At 52.3% G+C, this 16794-nt stretch overlaps 1 protein-coding gene across 1 annotated transcript; it reads right to left on the bottom strand.

Moving 5' to 3' along the window:
- Positions 1–401: 401 nt before the first annotated feature.
- VASP (vasodilator-stimulated phosphoprotein) lies at positions 402–15455 on the bottom strand. The gene is made up of 13 exons (XM_006871332.1): positions 15144–15455; positions 6872–7043; positions 6622–6787; positions 4686–4770; positions 4057–4112; positions 3689–3930; positions 3479–3579; positions 1998–2049; positions 1836–1872; positions 1604–1649; positions 1350–1440; positions 758–815; positions 402–439 (listed from the first exon to the last, which is right to left on the bottom strand). The coding sequence occupies exons 1-13, from the start codon at positions 15146–15148 to the stop codon at positions 402–404; spliced, it is 1149 nt and encodes a 382-aa protein (XP_006871394.1). The 5' UTR covers positions 15149–15455.
- Positions 15456–16794: the final 1339 nt, after the last annotated feature.

The raw sequence follows: 16794 nt of genomic DNA on the forward strand, positions 1-16794 counted from the left end.
TATATATATATATTTATTTTCTTTAAAAAACAAAAATTCGAAGGCATTAAGCGATAAAGTGAATCTAGAACCAGGGAATGTGTAATTCCCTTCTTCCTTCCCCGACTATGGGGCGAATTGGTACATCCCCAATGGAGGAACCAGCCCTGAGGGGATGGCAGAGGGGAAGGACCAAAGGGAGTAAAGGGGTGGGAGCCTCCCCAGCCAATCAGCAGCCAGTATGGGTGTGAGCATGGCGCCAGGGAAGCCACACCCCCTTGGAGTTTTCCAAGCAGGAAGGGGAGTGGGGAAGACGCATTCCTGTGTAGTCTTCTGCCAATTCCAAGTCAAATAGAGGCAGGGAAAAGCTGGGTGACAGGCGGGGTGTGCGGAGAGAAGCAGGATCTTCTGGGTCCCTGTGGTCAGGGGGACCCCCGCTTCCTCAGCTCCTGGACAAAGGCTAGAAGGACAACAAGAGCCAGAGGTTAGGCACAGAACCTCCCACCCCTCCCGTCCTGTCCTGTCCCGTCCCCTTCCCAAATAGGGTTCTTTCCAAGGCACAAGGAGCCCTGGTAGAACTATAGGGTAAGCACTGGACTGCTAATCACAGGTTGACAGTTCAAATCCACCATCAGCTCCTCAGGAGACAAATGAGGGTGACTGCTCCCATAGAGATTTAGTCTCGGAAATCCACTTGAGGGCAATGGATTTGGTTTTTTTCCCAAGGGATTTATCCCTCTCAAATAAACATTAAAACAAACAAACAAAAGAACCTCACCTTCAATGATTTCCTCTTTCACTTTTTGCAGTTCCTTTCTCACCTCTTCCAGTAGCTCCTAAAAATACAGGGGTACAGCCGGTCAGGGGGAAGGGGGCTTGAGGAACAGCAGAAATAAATCCCAGGTTTTCACTGACTGAAGGACCAGAGGAAGGAGGTTCAAGATTCCCCACCGTCCCCTTCTCTACACTCCTGCCAATCACTGACAAGGTCATAGAATGACTGGAGAATTTTAGGGAAGAATTTTGGATCCTTGAAGCCAGAAGAAAAGTACTGGACAACATCCAGTACCAGGGCTGGCAAAAATACATTCTAGGCTCCTGCCAACTCTATCCGTGGTGGATTATCTATCTGGGGCTGTGTGCTAGAAAAGAATTCTGGATACTTATCAGCAATGAGTTCGGTGATGGATTAGTAAGGTCTACCACAGGCACAGGTAAAGAAGGTAGTGGTGCCTGTTATCCCTGACCTAACAATCTCTCCATTTCTCAGACAGGAAAACAGGTCAGGGGCAGAGAGGAAACTCAAATCTTAACTCTTACTGTGTGTGACCCCTTTTTATTCCCCATTTTTTCCCCCTCCCCTTTGTTACCTGCTTCACTTTTTCCAGGTCTGACTCATCACCAGAGCTGGGCGTAGAGGGGTGGGCCTCAGAGGTGGTCACCGAAGAAGACGACTTCATCCTGAAAATTGGGGTGAAACAACAAAACAAATGAGGTTAGAGAGAAGGCCTTACCACCCCCCGCCCCGATTCCATGCATATTTTGTTCTTCCCTATCAGTTTGGCAAGTTTTTTCTTTTTTAAAGATGAGGGAAAGGAATGAGGCCCTGATATTAGTTGCCCACCTTGGCAAAGTTGTACTGTTCTTCTCCCAGGGTCTTCGCACAGGTTCTGGGACACAGACAACAAATTAGAAAGATCAGGGACAATTGAGTGACCCCCTCTGCCTCCCTAATCAGCCTCCAGTCAAAGGACCATCTCTGGAGAATACAATCCCCAGTAGGCTTTGCACAAACCCTTCCTTAGGGGATCCTGGGATTTATATAGTTCCAGTGGCCAGACTGGGCTCTCACTCACCAGTCTGGGCTGGGATTCTGGCCTCTTGCTCCTCCTGCTGGTGGGAAATAAAACTGTCAGGAGCAACTCCCTGGGCATACTCTATTCAGGTTCAATCCTAACCCTTGCCTATCACACCCACCTCCCCAGTATCCCTTCTCCTATAACACAGCCCTAACTTACATTGGCAGATTCTTCCTTGGGAGGTTTCTCCCCAACCAGTGTGGCTTTCCTTCTGCAGGAGGGCAAGGTAAAAATAGATGGTTTCAAATCCTCCTCCAGCACCCAATTCCATTGTTCTAGAAACTTGGACTCTGGAGTCTAGAGTTCTGGCATTCCTGAAGGCTAAGGAGACCTTTGTTTTCAGAGTCAAATGGGGTGCTGTCCTATCATTCTCATGTTTGGGAATCCCAAAAGTCTAAGGTAGAATGCTGGGATTCTAGAAATGGTGTTTGCAGAATTCTGGGATAAGCTCTATCAAGGTTCTCACTCTAGAACATTTGGGTTTAGAACATTCTAGAAGCTACCTTGGCAGTTATAAACCTGAGCCAGTTCAGGAAATGACCATCTCCATCATTACATCCCAAACCTGGCTATCAAAAGGGGAATTTTCCCCAAAGGAAACGAAACACGATTCCATGAGGGAACAGAAGGTTGTGTTTGACTGCCCGCCGTTGGTTTCAGTCTTGACAAACCTGTGGAACAGCTCTATTCTGGATACCTGGGTCCCTACGAGTTGTCTCAAGAATAACTACGGTGTGCTGTCAGGCTGATCCCATCTCAACAGCGATCCTTACAACAGGGTGGGATTGATGGTGTTTTTCTAGGTGTTTCTCTTTGGGAGAAAGATGTGGCAGTCCGCTTCTGTAAAGATTTACAGCCTGTCCTATAGGGTCACATGAGTTGTCAGCAATGAGTTTGGGGACTCAAGGGACCAGACCATCAGGTCTCTTCTCCCGACCTTTCAGTTAACAGCTGAGCGCTTAACCATTGATCCAATCACTGCCCGCTGCCATCGAGTCTATTCCGACTCCCTAACAATCCGATGGAGTCCTGGTGTTGTAGCACTCAGGAGACAGCACGGGACCGCAAGATCAGTTTGAACCCCAGGTCAGCAGGCAGTTTAAACTTACCAGCCACTCCTTAGAAACCCTACACGGGGTCGCTATGAGTCGGAACCAAGTTGACGACACTAAACAACAACCCTCTGTGGGGTTTCCAAGACTGTAAATCTTTATAGAAGCAGACAGTCTTATCTTTCTCCTGTGGAGCCGTTGGTGGGTTTGAACCATAACCCTGTGGTTAGCAGTCCAATGCTTATCCTACAGCACCACCAAGATTGGCTATTTAACTAACGACCAGAAACAAAACAGGATTCTGGCCCCTCCCGCCCGACTCTATGTTGTTACTGTTGCATGTTGTCAAGTTGGTTCCGACTCACAGAAACCCTGGATAGAGTTTCCAAGTAGCAGCGGGTAGGTTTGAACTGCCAACCTTATGGTTAGTAGTCCAGTGTTTATCCTACACCAGGGTTCTACTGAACTAGAATTTTCAGCAATGTGTTTCAGCAACATCTCCTGGTAATATGGCTTCAGATGGGCTGGCTGACTGCCATTCTTCGAGCCCCCTGGAGCTGAAGGGTCTGGGCGGGGTGTCGGGCTTACCTCCGGGCCAACATGGCATTCATCTCTTCCATGAGCCCTCCACCTGTGCTTCTCCCACTCTCAGCTTTGGGGGCCAAGGGCCCCCCTGAGGACTCCTCCTGCTGGAGAAATTAAAAAGGGGCAAGGGCTTCCTGGAGTGGCCTCCTGGTTGGCGCCCCCATTTTTCCATCAGAGCTCAGCTCACCAGCCCCTGTGCTCCCAGACCCTCACCTTGCTGACTTTCCTGAGTTTGGCTCCGGCTATGGCTGCAGCCAGTCCAGGGGTTCCGGTGCCCCCACCACTAGGGCCCTGTGCTGTGGGGAGAGGGGGCGCTGGGGGTGGGCCTCCCCCTGCTCCAGGCCCTGCCGCTGAGACCCCAGAGGGAGGCAGACCCGGAGGTGGAGGGGGGCCCGGAGGCGGAGGTGGTCCTGGAGGTGGGGGTGGCCCCCCAGCTGGGGGAGCAGGCGGACCTCCTGAAACACACACACAGAGAAAGCAGGTGTTTATGGGGAGAGACAAGCCTCAGGGCCTGGTGTCCTGCTGGCCTGCCCTCTCCCCTCCAGGGAGGTCCCTAACTCTGAGGGCCATTCAGACAGTACCTGCATTGGAGACCCTGCGCTCTCGCTCCACGTGCTCTGGCTGGCCCGGTAGCTGCCTGAGGAAAAGACAACAGACCAATGGTCAGTTAGGGGCCCGAGGATGGCCACTGACGTCCCCCTGTTTCACTCCTAGGTCTCCACCAGCCTGGGATTGGGAGAGGCTGGCTCCGAACACACCCAGCACCAATGCCACCTCCGCCTTCCTTCCCCAGGTCCCAGGAAGGAGGTGGAGAAAGGAACAGGGGCGGGGGCAGGTGGGGTGGTATATGAGGGGCAGAGGCTATAAACCCAGATGCTAACATTGTAGGCATCACATTACCAATAACAATGTCAAAAGACCAAGGTCCTTTTAACAACCAGATTCTGGATTCGAGGCACCCGGGGGTCGGGGGCTGAGATTTGGGGTCTGGGCAGATTTGTAACTGAGTATCAGGAATTTCTGGACTACTAGCGGCAAAGTGCTTCTGTAACTCCAAGGGTTGGGGCTTTCTGAAAGATGGTCATTTCTAAGTCTTCAAGGAGTCGGAACATTCTGGAAACAGAAAGTTGGCCAGTTTGGCACTTTTGGGTTCTGGAACATCCTAAAACTTTGGGCAGGGGAAGGTTCCCCACCCAGGGATGGGTCCAACCTTTTCTGCTGCTCCACCTCCTCCGGGGAGGGGCCGTTCTGGGCTGACCAGGTGGGAGGTGCCGAGGGTGGAGGAGGCCCACCTCCTGCAGGTGAAAGGAGAAAAGTGAGGGAGATGAGGCAAGCTGAATGCCACCCTGCCCTGCCCATCCCTTGGCACTTTCCCGCCTCAGATTCCTGGGAATCCTGCTCAGAGACGCTCACTTCCTTTTTCCCGACTCAGGACTAAGGTGTGGGTGCCAGCTGGGATAAGGGTCCCCATTCAGCAACTCTTGATGAGCTGCTCTGAGGTGGGAACTGCTTAGATGTCCAAGTTGGCAGGTGAGGAAACTAAGGCCCAGAGGGCAGTCACATGCCCAGAGCAGCATATCCAGGGGTTCACAGGAACAAGACTCAAGTTCAGGTTGACTCCAACATCCTGGCTCTTAAATAGTTACTGATGCTCAGCAGGTAACACACCCTAGTCCCTTGGGCTCCCATGATTCTGGTATTTCTCTGGGAGCCCCCCAAGACAAGCAAGCTAGCTCTGAAGCTCCCCAATGAAACAAACACCTCGGCCCTTTCCTACAGCAGTGATTCCAGACTCTAGACACACGGCCAAACCGAAGCTGTTGCTGTTGAGTTGCTTCCGACTCCTATAACCCCACGTGACAGAGTGGGACAACCCCATAGGAAGAGACAGCTGCAGCTCTCTCCCACAGAGCGGTCGGTGGGCTCAAACTGACCTTCTAGTTAGCAGCTTGAGCACCTGACCATTGTACCACTAGGGCTCCTTGGACGCACAGCAAAGCCTTTCGATTCAAAGTACTGTCAGCAGCTAGCTGTGTTAGCAACCTAAGGATGCCTGTTAGAAATGCAGAGCCCCGGGGCCCCACCCCAGACTCCTTAACCAGATCCAATGTTTGCACAAGATATTCGTGCTACTCGGTAAATACCAACTGGACAGATACATATTTTTTTAAATCACAATGCCTGAAAACTAATTGATGAAAAGACACATAGGGGTTACCTGGGGTTGGGTAACCTCGGGAAGGGGCACAAGGAGACCTCTGAGGCCTGAGAACGTTCTAGAATTTGACCTGGGAGGTGGTCACAGGAACATGCATGTGTAAAAGTTCACTGAGCTTTGCTGTGATGGTTGTTAGGCACAATCATCAAGTTGATTACAACTCATAGCAACCCTACACATAACAGCACAAAACACAACACACATCAACCTCAGTGTTTCCTGTTTGAGCCCATCTCGTTGAGGGTCTTCCTCTCCTTCACTGACCCTCCAATTTACCAAGTATAATGTCCTTTTCCAGGGACCAGTCCCTCCCGATAACAAGTCCAAAGTACAGCAGAAGTCTCGCCATCCTGGCTTCAAAGGAGCTATATATACCCTAAGAATTTGTATATTTTATTGTGGTGCGTGGGTTAATGCACTGGACGGCAAAGTGGGTTTGGCCCGCAAGGTTGGCAATTCAAGCTCATCGGTCATTCCTTAGAAACCCTATGCAGGGTCGCTATGGGTCAGAACCGACTTAACAGCACTTAACAACAACATGCATGGGGGCATACATGAGTTCATTAAATTCTTGTAATAACTTTGCAAGGTAACAATGAGTCACTGAATGAGCTCCATTTTACAGATGAGTAAACTGAGGTCCTTAGGGGGTGCCATGGTTTCTGCTCAATTACTAACAGAAAGGTTGGCAGTTTGAACCCATCCAGAGGAAGCCACCAGTGGGAAAGCAGGCCTGCCAGTCTTTTACAGTAAAGATTCTAGCCCCAAACCCCTATGGAGCTAGTTCTACTTTGTCATATGGATTTGCCATAAGTTGGAATCTGCTCAGTGGCCAACAGTTTTGGTAAACTGAAGCAGCGGTCCCAGGTCACACAGCAGGGCTCCAATGGTCCCCTCTGCCCACCCCATGCCCACCGCTGTTTCTGACCTTCCAGTGCCTCTAGGGCGCTGGCCATGCCTGTGGCAAACTGTGCTGCATCCTCCTTGCTTCCAAAGTTGAGGCCCCAGACTTGGCGGGCGTCGCGCCACTGATGAAAGTTGGGGGTGGCCTGATTATACTTGACACCTCGGACGATGGCACAGTTGATGACCACCTGGCAGGAGGGGAGGGTGGGTGAGAGGTGGCAGTTGGCAAGGTCAGGTAAGCAGGTTCAGCATGGAGGAAAAGGAAACTTTACCTGCTGGTCTGGCTGCATCTTCCGGCCAACGACCCGGAAAGAGTTGGTAGTGGGGTTGTGGTAGATCTGGACCCGGCTGAAGGCTTGGGGGCCTGTACCAGCAGGCAGCCACCGCTTGTTGCTGTCATCATAAAGCATCACAGTGGCCCGGCTGGAGCAGACGACTGTCTCACTGCCAACAAGTAGGAAGAGGAGGAGAGGGGTCAGTTAGCCAAGGAGTGACATGAGGCTTCCTGCACCTTTGGGAGATTCAAAGGGATTAAGACAGTGTGAGGAAAAGAGACACAAAGAGGTACAAAAGACCAGCAGGCAAACTGAGAGAGAGTGGAGAGACAGACACGGAGAGAGGTAAGACAGCCCTACAGTCAAAAATGGAGAGAGAGACAGATTCAAAGACGCAGAGATGAGTAGAAACACACAGGCCAATGGACAGAGAGGCCCAGAGAGGCAGGCAGCTGCAGAGAGAAAAGCAGATGATAAGGACAGAATGAGGCTGGAAGGAGGAGGAGGGTGGGGGTAGGAGCCCTGGGCAGTACTCCTGACCAGCCAACCACTCTCTTGGGCCCTCAGTTTCCCCTCTCTACCAGGGTGCTTGGGGGCAGGAGGAGCTGAGCTGAGGGAGGGGAAGGGTGTCACGCTGTAGCAAGGCACGGCCAGACTCCAGGTCACTCCACACATCCTCTGCCCCCAGGGAAGTCACTTGTGTCCAGTCCTCAGCTACCCAGGGCAGGGCGCTGACCTGCCATTCCACAGACATAGGGGTGAAACAGCGTTGGAGCTCACAGTCCAGAACGCGAGGCAACGCGAGGCAACGGGGGATCAGGGAGGGTCTCTGGAGTAAGTACCATCAGACTTGGCCTCAAAAAAGCATGTCAGGTTGGTTCTACCTCACAGCGACCCCTATAGGACAGAGGAGAACTGCACCCTAAAGTTTCTGAGGCTGTTTTACAGAAGCCGCTTGGCCACATCTTTCTGTGGCAGAGTGGCTGGTGGGTTTGAACTACTGATGAACTTGCTGTTAGCAGCCCTTTATTTAACCCACAGTGTTCCCAGGGCTTCTTACTCAGCCTCAGACGTCAACGTGATCAAAATCCATGGAACCACCTACTCCATTGTGACTCAGACAATGGCGTTTCTACTAGGAAGCTGTCTTCCTTGTCTATAGACTGGGGAAGCGACAAGCCCCGTCTCTCAGGGCTATGGGGTGGGGCACCCGAGTTGGGCAAGTAGAGCACCGGACATGTAATAAAAACTCGGACACTATCGGAGCAGGCGTCCCACACAGCTGCCTCCCTCTAGATCCTCCACCAGTCTCTCTGGGGGATAAGAGGGTTTAGCCCTCCCCTCCTCCAATGAGGCTACTACAGCTCCTAGACAGGAAGTGACTTGACCAAGGTCATACACAGACCAGGGGAAGTGATGGTCCCCACCCCACCCCCACTGGGCTTTTCCTGAAAAGAGGAAGTTGGTGGTCAGGGGTTTCCGGGGAGAGAAATTAGACGCCCTCCCCCACCCCAGTGGCTCTATCTCTGCTGGCCATGTGAAATGCCTCTCTCTGTCTTCCCCTTGGGTAGGGCAGGGAAAACCCCTTAGAGGACTCAGATGTATCCTGAGTCCCACACCCCAAATTAACATAACCATGGCAGCCTCCTCCATCAGAAGAGTCTCATTTGGTACCCATGTTGTTGTTGTTAAGTGCTGTAGAGTCAGTTCCAACTCATAGCGACCCTGTATTGGGGTTCCGAGGAGCGGCTGCTGAGTTCGGTACCCATAGTCACTCATTTTTCTCTCACCCACAAGTAGTCACTATTGCATACTCAATAAGCCTGCAAACAGAAGCCCAGAGAGGCTGAGTGACTTGCCCAACATCACACAGTGAGTGAGTAGCAAGGATGGAAGTAAACCAAGCAACCTGGCTCCCAGGTCCACAGCCTTCACCTGTGGCCACTGCAGAGGTCCTACACAAGCTATTCCCAGGTACTATTCCCAGACAGGCACAGCCTCAAGGGCCATTTCTGGCTCTTGTGCCCCACGGCAGGGCAGAGTTAAGGCCTCACCCACACCTGCCACCCACACCCAGGACAGACTCTGGCCAGGTGCCCAGAGCTGCAGTTAGAGCCCCACCCTGGCCGCACTTTGCTCTTCCAGGTGGCTTGGCCTGGGTGACCTGGGCTGCAGGGTCCCCATCTCCACACGTCAGCTCCCGCCCCTCTCCTTGGAAGCTCAGAGTCAAAGCAAATGCTCACCGCAGCCTTCCATTAAACCCATCCATGGCCATTGAGTTGATTCCGATGCCTAACAACCCTGTATTGGGCTTCCGAGAGTGCTAATCTTTACAGGAGCCAACAGCCTCTTCTTTCTTCAGAGAAGCAGCTGGTGGGTTTGAACCACGTGGTTAGCAATCCAGTGCTTGATCTATGGAGCTACCAGGCTCCTTCCAGCCTTCCATGAGCTGCCCTACATATCTCTCCTTTCCTCCCCTTGGTTCCTGTCCCACCAGATTCCAAGCTGTTGCTTCCTCAATAGTGCCTCGGGGGTCTAAGCACACATTCTTCCTCCAGGTAGGATTTTCTCACTTTCTCTGGACCTCTGCTCAGACAGTACCTCCCTGTCTCACTTCATAGCACCCAGCTCTGCCTGACACAAAACTGACTGCTTCTGGCCACCAAAATGTCGGCTCCCCAAGGGCCTGGAGATTTGTCCCCATAATCTATAGTGTCCAGAACATTTTGTGGTTGTTTGTTAAGGGCTGTCGAATAAGTTCTGACTCATAGAGACCCTGTGTAGGGTTTCCTAGGAGCAGCTGGTGAGCTTGAACCGCTGACGTTGCTGTTCAAAGCGACCTTGCAGCCCCGTGCATTAACCCACAGTGCCACATCACGACTCCATATTGTTGTTGTCGTCAGTTCTGATCCATAGCGACCTGTATAGGGTTTCCGTGGAGCAGCTGGTAGTTTGAATCGCTGACCTTGCAGTCCAGCACATTAACCCGCAGTGCCACACCAGGACTCCATATAGTAAAGTACTTAATAGCTGTTGGCACAGGGGGTTAAGTGCTCAATTGAACACTGAAAGCTTGGTGATTTGAAAGCACTCAGGGGTGCTTAGCAGTCTTCTGATTGTTGTTGTTGTCAAGTGCCGACCTTGAACCACTGACCTTGCAGTTCAACGGGCTTTGCAGTCTGTTGCATTAATCCACAGCACCACACAACCCCCATCCATGGAGCACAGGTCTACTCTACACACAGCAGGTGGTCATGTATCAACAAACATCTCAAAAACAAGCAAATCCTCAATGGCAGCTGACAGGGCCCATTAGTCTGTGTCCCAGGCACTGTGCTCCCAGGTCCACACTAAAAACTCAGTAGAACATGGACGCGGACACCTTTTTGGACAGATGAAGAAACAAGAGCACAGAGAGGTGAAGACACTTGCTCCTGGTCACACAGCAAGTCTGCAGAGGGGCTTAGATTTGAATCTAAGTTCTCCCTGGGTTCAGTTCTTAACCCCATTTTAAGATAAGAAAGAAGCTAAAAAAGACACGGCACAAAGTGGTATGTCTCAGAGGATTTAAAAAAAAAAAAAGGTGAGGAGGATATAAATACATCGACACACAGAAGGGTGATAGATGTGAAGGCTGAGGTGCAGGGGACTGGCCTGTGGCTGTCATGGAGGGGACTGCGGTGGGACTGCGGTGGGGAGAAAATTTCACACCATTTACCCCCTTTGATTGGTTTATATATTCTCACGATCCCCATCCACCACCTTTGGGCTAGTATTATTTATATAAAACCAATTCACTATATAAGTACATAAAAAAACGATATAAACTAAGCACAAGACAGAACAGAAAACCCCATAGTTGGGAAGTGGGGGAGACTGAAACAGAGTAAGTGGTCTCCTGGGGCCTGGCACCCCTAGAGCTGTCTCGGGAGTCTTCACCCCAGCCAGCCTGGGATTGACTGTACCCCTGTCCTCACATTCCTGAAAACCGTAGCAAGACTGGATGCTTCCAAGGTTCAAGTTACTTCCTTGCTGTATTGGCTTCATTTCTCTGGGTCTCAGTTTCTCACATTGGAAGCCACTGGGTTTGTTATAAGGAATAAACTTAGGACCCTCTGTGGTAGTGTAGAATAAACAATGGACTGCTACCCACAAGGTCAGTAGTTCAAACCCACCAACAGATCTGCAGGAGAAATATGAGGCTTTTGGCTCATAGAGATTTACAGCTTTATGGGAAACCCTATACAGGGTCACGATGAGTCAGAACCAACGGCACCTAACAGCAATAACATGCATGGGAACTGACAGAAGAGAGCCTCCCATCACTGAGAGTAATCAAGCACATCGACTGATTTACCCAAATCTTATAGACTAGAGTCTTGCCTTTTCCTTCACCCATCCCAGGACTTACCCCATAGACACTTTACATGACCCTATTCCTCACCCTTTCCAAATACTCACCCTTACCCTTCTTCCCAGTCCTGGTGTGGCTCTGTGAGTTAATTTGCTGGACTGCAAAGTTGGTTTGAACCACAACAAGGTCAGTGGTTCAAGCTCACCAGCCACTCTTTGGAAACCCTATACAGGATCTCGCTATGGGTTGGAAATGACTCAACTCAACGGCACTTAACAACAACAACCTTTTCCAAATCACAAATCTTCCTGGAGTTGAAGCAACCCGGTATAGTGAACCATACCAAGAGTCTTTGCCCTGCCTCTGGTGATTGTATGGCCTTATTCTACTTCTTTCTGCTCCATGGGTCTGTTTCTCATAAATGAACAGGAAGATAGTTTCTCACCCTGCTTTCTTTCTGCTTATTTACCTTACCTTATGTGTCCCCACAGCAAAAGTATATTACTCGAACTTAAAAACATCATTTTCCACTTTCTTTAATAGCATAGTTATTTGGAGGACAGCCTGGGTTCAAATTCGGATAAGGCCACATCCAAACTGTTTGACTTTAATAGGAAATTTCCTTGCTTCAATATGTCTCGGTTTCTCCATTTGTACAATGCAAGGTCTGTAATAGTATCGATCTCTTAGAACTGTAGTGAGGATTCAACGGAATCAGTTAGTTGTTGTTGTTAAGTGCTGTTGAGTGGATTCCGACCCATAGCGACCCTGTACGGGGTTTCCGAGGCTGTAAAGCCTCCTCTTTCTCCTGCAGAACCGCTGGTAGTTTCTAACTGTTGACCTTGAGATTAGCAGCCCGATTTGTAACCATTACGGTACCAGAGGTCCTTCCGTTACTTAGTGGTGGTAATGGTTAATGCGCCGTGGAGTCGGAACCGACTCACAGCGACCTGTTCAGGGTTTCCAAAACTGTAAATCTTCATGGGAGCAGAAAGCCTGATCTTTCTCCCGCGGAACAGGTGGTAGTTTCGAACTGCCGACCTTTAGGTTAGCAGCCCAATTAGTAACTGCTAAGCTCTGGTAGCGAAGGAGCTCTGGTAGCGTAGTGGTTACGAATCGGGCTGCGAACCTTAAGGTCAGCGGTTCGAAACTACCAGCCGCTCCGCGGGAGAAAGATGAGGCTTTCTACTCCCGTAAAGATTTACACCCTTGGAAACCCTGTACAGGGTCGCTATGGGTCGGAACCGACTCGATGGCACTTAACAACAACAACAACAAGCTCTGGTAGCGTAGTGGTTACGAATCGGGCTGCAAACTGCAAGGTCGGCAGTCCGAAACTACCAGCTGTTCGGCAGGAGAAAGATGAGGCTTTCTGCCCCCGTGAAGATTTACAGCCTCGGAAACCCTGTACAGGGTCGCTGTGAGTCGGAACCAACTCCACGGCAGCACATAGCCACCACCACCAAGCTACCAGAGCTCCTTCCAGGACTCCTACTGAACCTTAAATGTGTCTATAAATTAATCTTGGAGGTAAATCAGAGTAAGAAAAGGCTCAAAGCCTGTTCAGTGACTTACAAATGGTTCCTGGAATAGATGAAAGTGCTTGTATTGAAGAATTTCAAACTGTGGGCAAATTTAAATAACAAGGGACAAGCCAAGATTAGAGCTGTTGCCCACCAGTAAATGAAGTTGTGTGTAAACTGGAGTAAATCGCATTTCATAATTGGGGACTGCCTGTACCAATAATTACTACTATTGGATGAGGAAAACAACAACAGGGTTCAACTTCTTCTGAATCCCTCCCAGAACCCCAGCTCAGAGTACTGTACACAGGAGACATTCAACAAATATTTGTCAAACTGAGAAAATGAACTAAATCTTGCATATCTTGTAATTTTCCATCTTAACATCCTCTCTTCCAACTTGCCCCCATGACAGTTCCCAGCCTAACCAGTCAGAAACTAGAGACCTGGATCCCAGCCCTTCCCTACCCCCGCAACTACCTAAGATTTACTTAGGGGCTTTCCATCTAGTTTTCTCTTTGAGCCTCAGTTTCCCCAGCTGGGAATAAGGGTCTTCAGAATCTCAGCTATCTTGGACCAGGGAGCAAGAGACCAGAAAAGTGGGTGTGGTCACCCAAGGGGAGACCCTCAGGAGGTGGGAGTGACCCTCTCTGGGATAGGTTCAACTTCTGCCCAGCCCCCAAGAGGCGGGAGGTTTGGACCAGGACACCGCACGAGGGGGGCCCAGAGAGAGGGCCAGGGCTTCAGGGCTGGGGGGAGGGCGGGAGGCCGGCCCAGAAGCTGCTCCTGCCCTTTTACGGTCTCACTGCGAGAAAAGCTGCACTAACTCGGACATCCGCCATCCGCCTTCCTTGGGACCGGAAACGAGCCTGGGGAGGGGGGGGATGAGAGGCGGGGCTGGGGGCAGTGCAAGAACCGTGTTCTGTCCCAGAGGGAAGACCACAAACTGCCCCCTCTCCAGGGCAGACCTCAAGGGATGTTGCCGTAATGGGGCAATGGGGCGGGAGAGCTAGGCAGGAAGTCTTGAGGGTGTCTATGGGTGACCCTATTGCTTGTAACGTTCCAACTATCCCTTTCCCAGCAGAAGGAACAAGCGGGGAGAGGGGAGTTCTCAAACAGTCTTAAAAAGGAATGTCACCCCATATCAGAAGCTGGGGTATAGGGGAAGTGGGAGGGTGTGGGCACCAGGGGGTTAATCCCCGGCGGTCCCCTGGGGCCTTCCCCTTTAGGCAGGGGGCTATGGGGCAGGAAGTCCCAGAGAGTGGAGGAAGGGAGATATAGTATTGTCAGGCTCCAGCCCCAGGGGAGAGATTATGAGGGGGTGGGGGTAGGTCCCTTCCCCCTAGCCCCAGCTCCGGCACTGGCGCCGCCCTAAGGTGAGCTCAAGAGTTTCAGGGGAGGCCCCAAGAAGATGCAATCCCTGGTTGCATTGGGCCCCTCACCCCCCAGGATTAAACCCCTGGGAAGAAAGGTAAAACTCTAGGAAGCCCAAGTCCCAGGGGGAGTGGGCTATGACCTTGAAGCTTTCCAGTACCCCCTCCTCCAACCCCACAGCTCCCTAGGGCTCAGCGAGAAGGAGGGAGGGGTTGGGGTGGCAAGAGCAGCCGGTCCACCGCTCTCCTCGCCTGCTCTCTCCACACCAGCTGTCTCGACAGGTGAGTCAGGAAGACAAAGGCCCCCTCCTTCTCACAGCTGCCGCGCCCCCTCCCTCCCCAGGGCCGCACAGGTGGGGGAGAAGGGCCGCCCTGCTGGCTGTGGGCCGGGGAGCCGCCCTCCACGGTCCTAGGCACGGCCTATATCGGGAAGATTGTGGGTACGGAGAGGTGGAGGAGGGGGCGTCCCAACCAGACCCTCGAGGTTGCGTCTGGGTCAGTCCGTCGGCACCAATCTCCTCCCAAAAAGAATGAGTATAACTCCCAAAATTAGGCGTTAAGAAGTACCCCTGAAGTTAGAAAGCACGGTTCCACATGGGGAGACTTTTCTAGTGTCACGTAAAATGGGACCCCGCTAACAAGGATCTATGTCTCAGTCTCTCATCCAAGTCTCAGAGCCCCAACCTGGTCCTCCGCCTTCTGTCTAAATCCTGGCATCCATGTGGAAAGAATCTGCCAACTTGAAGGTCCCCTTAAAAGTCTTAAATTCGGGAGTCTTCGGAGCGCCCCCAAATCTGGGAGCTCCCAGGAGAACCTCACTGGCATCACCCCGAGTCTTAAAAGTCATGTGGAGGTGGTCAATATTTGGAGATCGTCTAAGGGGATTCAGCCCCAAGACTCAGGCTTCCAACGCCCGGTCCCCAAATTTCAGCCCCGAGCGGGCTGGGGGAGGGGGGACAAAGGCAGGGCGGGGAGCCCGCGCCTGGCGGGGAAGGGTCGGGCAGTAGTTCACCGCTCACCTCATGGCTGCTCACGGGCGGGCGGTGCGCCCACGGGGTGAAGGCTCCCGGGGCGCCCCTGGCTTGAGATTCAGGGGTTCGGGACTGGCTCCAGGTTCTGCTCAGTCTCCCCCAGGGTCCCGCCCCATAGAGTCCGGCTTCCTGGGGGGGAACGTGGCTTGGACTGGGGCCAGAGCCTCCTCCCTCGGAGTCTGATAGGGGGGAAAAATCCCTGCGGCAGAAACGGGGTGCGGCGTCCCCTCCCCGGCGCGCCCCCTCGGCCGGTAGCGGCTACAATGTTACTCTTACTACTGTACTTCTCTACATTTCGTTCCAAAATTCCACTCCCCGTACCCACAATGCCCCGCGCCTTAAAGGGGCCGTGTCCTCCTCTAGGATGGGGGGGTGGAGAGAGCTTAAAAGGGCAACACTGCCCCTTGGACTTCCGCTATTTTCCTGGTCCTCGATGTGATAGCTTAGTGTTACACCCCCAAATTATGTGGGGAGCTTGGTAGAGGGAAAAGGGATCCTTCCATGATACCTAGGTCTCACACCTAGTATGGAAATAAGGGCACAATTTCTTCCTTCTCAGCCTCCGCAGCACTTCTCCATTTCATTCCTCATTACTCGAAATTTGAGGGGCAAGGGTTCAGACCCTCTGGTTAAGCACAGAGCCCCTCGAATTATCTTCCTTTAATCCCACCTGCAGAGACCCCAGTGTCTTCTCAGCCAATTTATAAGGGGTGACGGGCGTGGGAGGGGTGGGGGGGCGTGTGGGACACCTCCCCCACCCTGGAGGGGGATGGGTGGGTAGGGTCCCACCCTCTCACCGCCCCTTGCCGCCCCGCCCGCCGCGGGAAGGTAAGGAGGAAGTGGGCGGAGGGGGCGCGGCCGGCCGCTGACTCACAGCCGCAGGGTCGGGGTGTGGGGTAAGGATGGGAGTGGGGGCTGGGAAGGCGGACGGGGGTGGGGGCAGCGGCACTGGTCCAGGGTAAGGATAGGATGCCGGGCTCCCTACGCACACCCCACCGTGACTCAGTTTCGCCTGCGGAGAACGGAGGGATCATTTTAGCAATCTTAAGGGCCTAGAGGTAGGTGGTGGTGGTGATGTACCGTGGAGTCGGTTCCGACTCATAGCGACCCTGTACAGGGTTTCCAAGGCTGTAAATCTTTACGGGAGCAGAAAGCCTCATCTTTCTTCGGCGGGACAGCTGGTAGTTTCGAACTGCTGACCTTGCGGTTCGCCTCCTGATTCGTAACCATTACGGTATCAGAGCTCCTAAGACTCCTAGATATCCGCTCCTGGGAGCCCCTTTCGCCAAGCCCTAGCTAGGTACTGAGTCCTGACACGGTCCGAGGCTTCTGCTGCGTCCCGCCGGCCCCACCCGAGTGACGTCAGCTCGAGGTTACTCGTCTCCCAGAAAGAGCCACTAGGTCCCGGGAAGATGTGCCTAGCCTAGGGGCAGGCGCTCCCTGGGTATAATTGGATAAACTGAGGCCTGCAGGCTGGGAACACATCTGAACTTTGGCCCTCTAGCTTGAGCCCCCAAGATATGAATGAAAAACCACAATGTATTGGGACCCAGCAGATGGTCTTCCTTCACCTGGGCGCCCCTCGTCCTTATAAGCGAAACTCTGACAGGAATGCTCTATAAAGATCAGAGTAACCCCC

This window comes from Chrysochloris asiatica, unplaced genomic scaffold (assembly GCF_000296735.1).
Source record: "Chrysochloris asiatica unplaced genomic scaffold, ChrAsi1.0 scaffold00168, whole genome shotgun sequence".
In the NCBI taxonomy this organism is placed as follows: Eukaryota; Metazoa; Chordata; class Mammalia; order Afrosoricida; family Chrysochloridae; genus Chrysochloris; species Chrysochloris asiatica.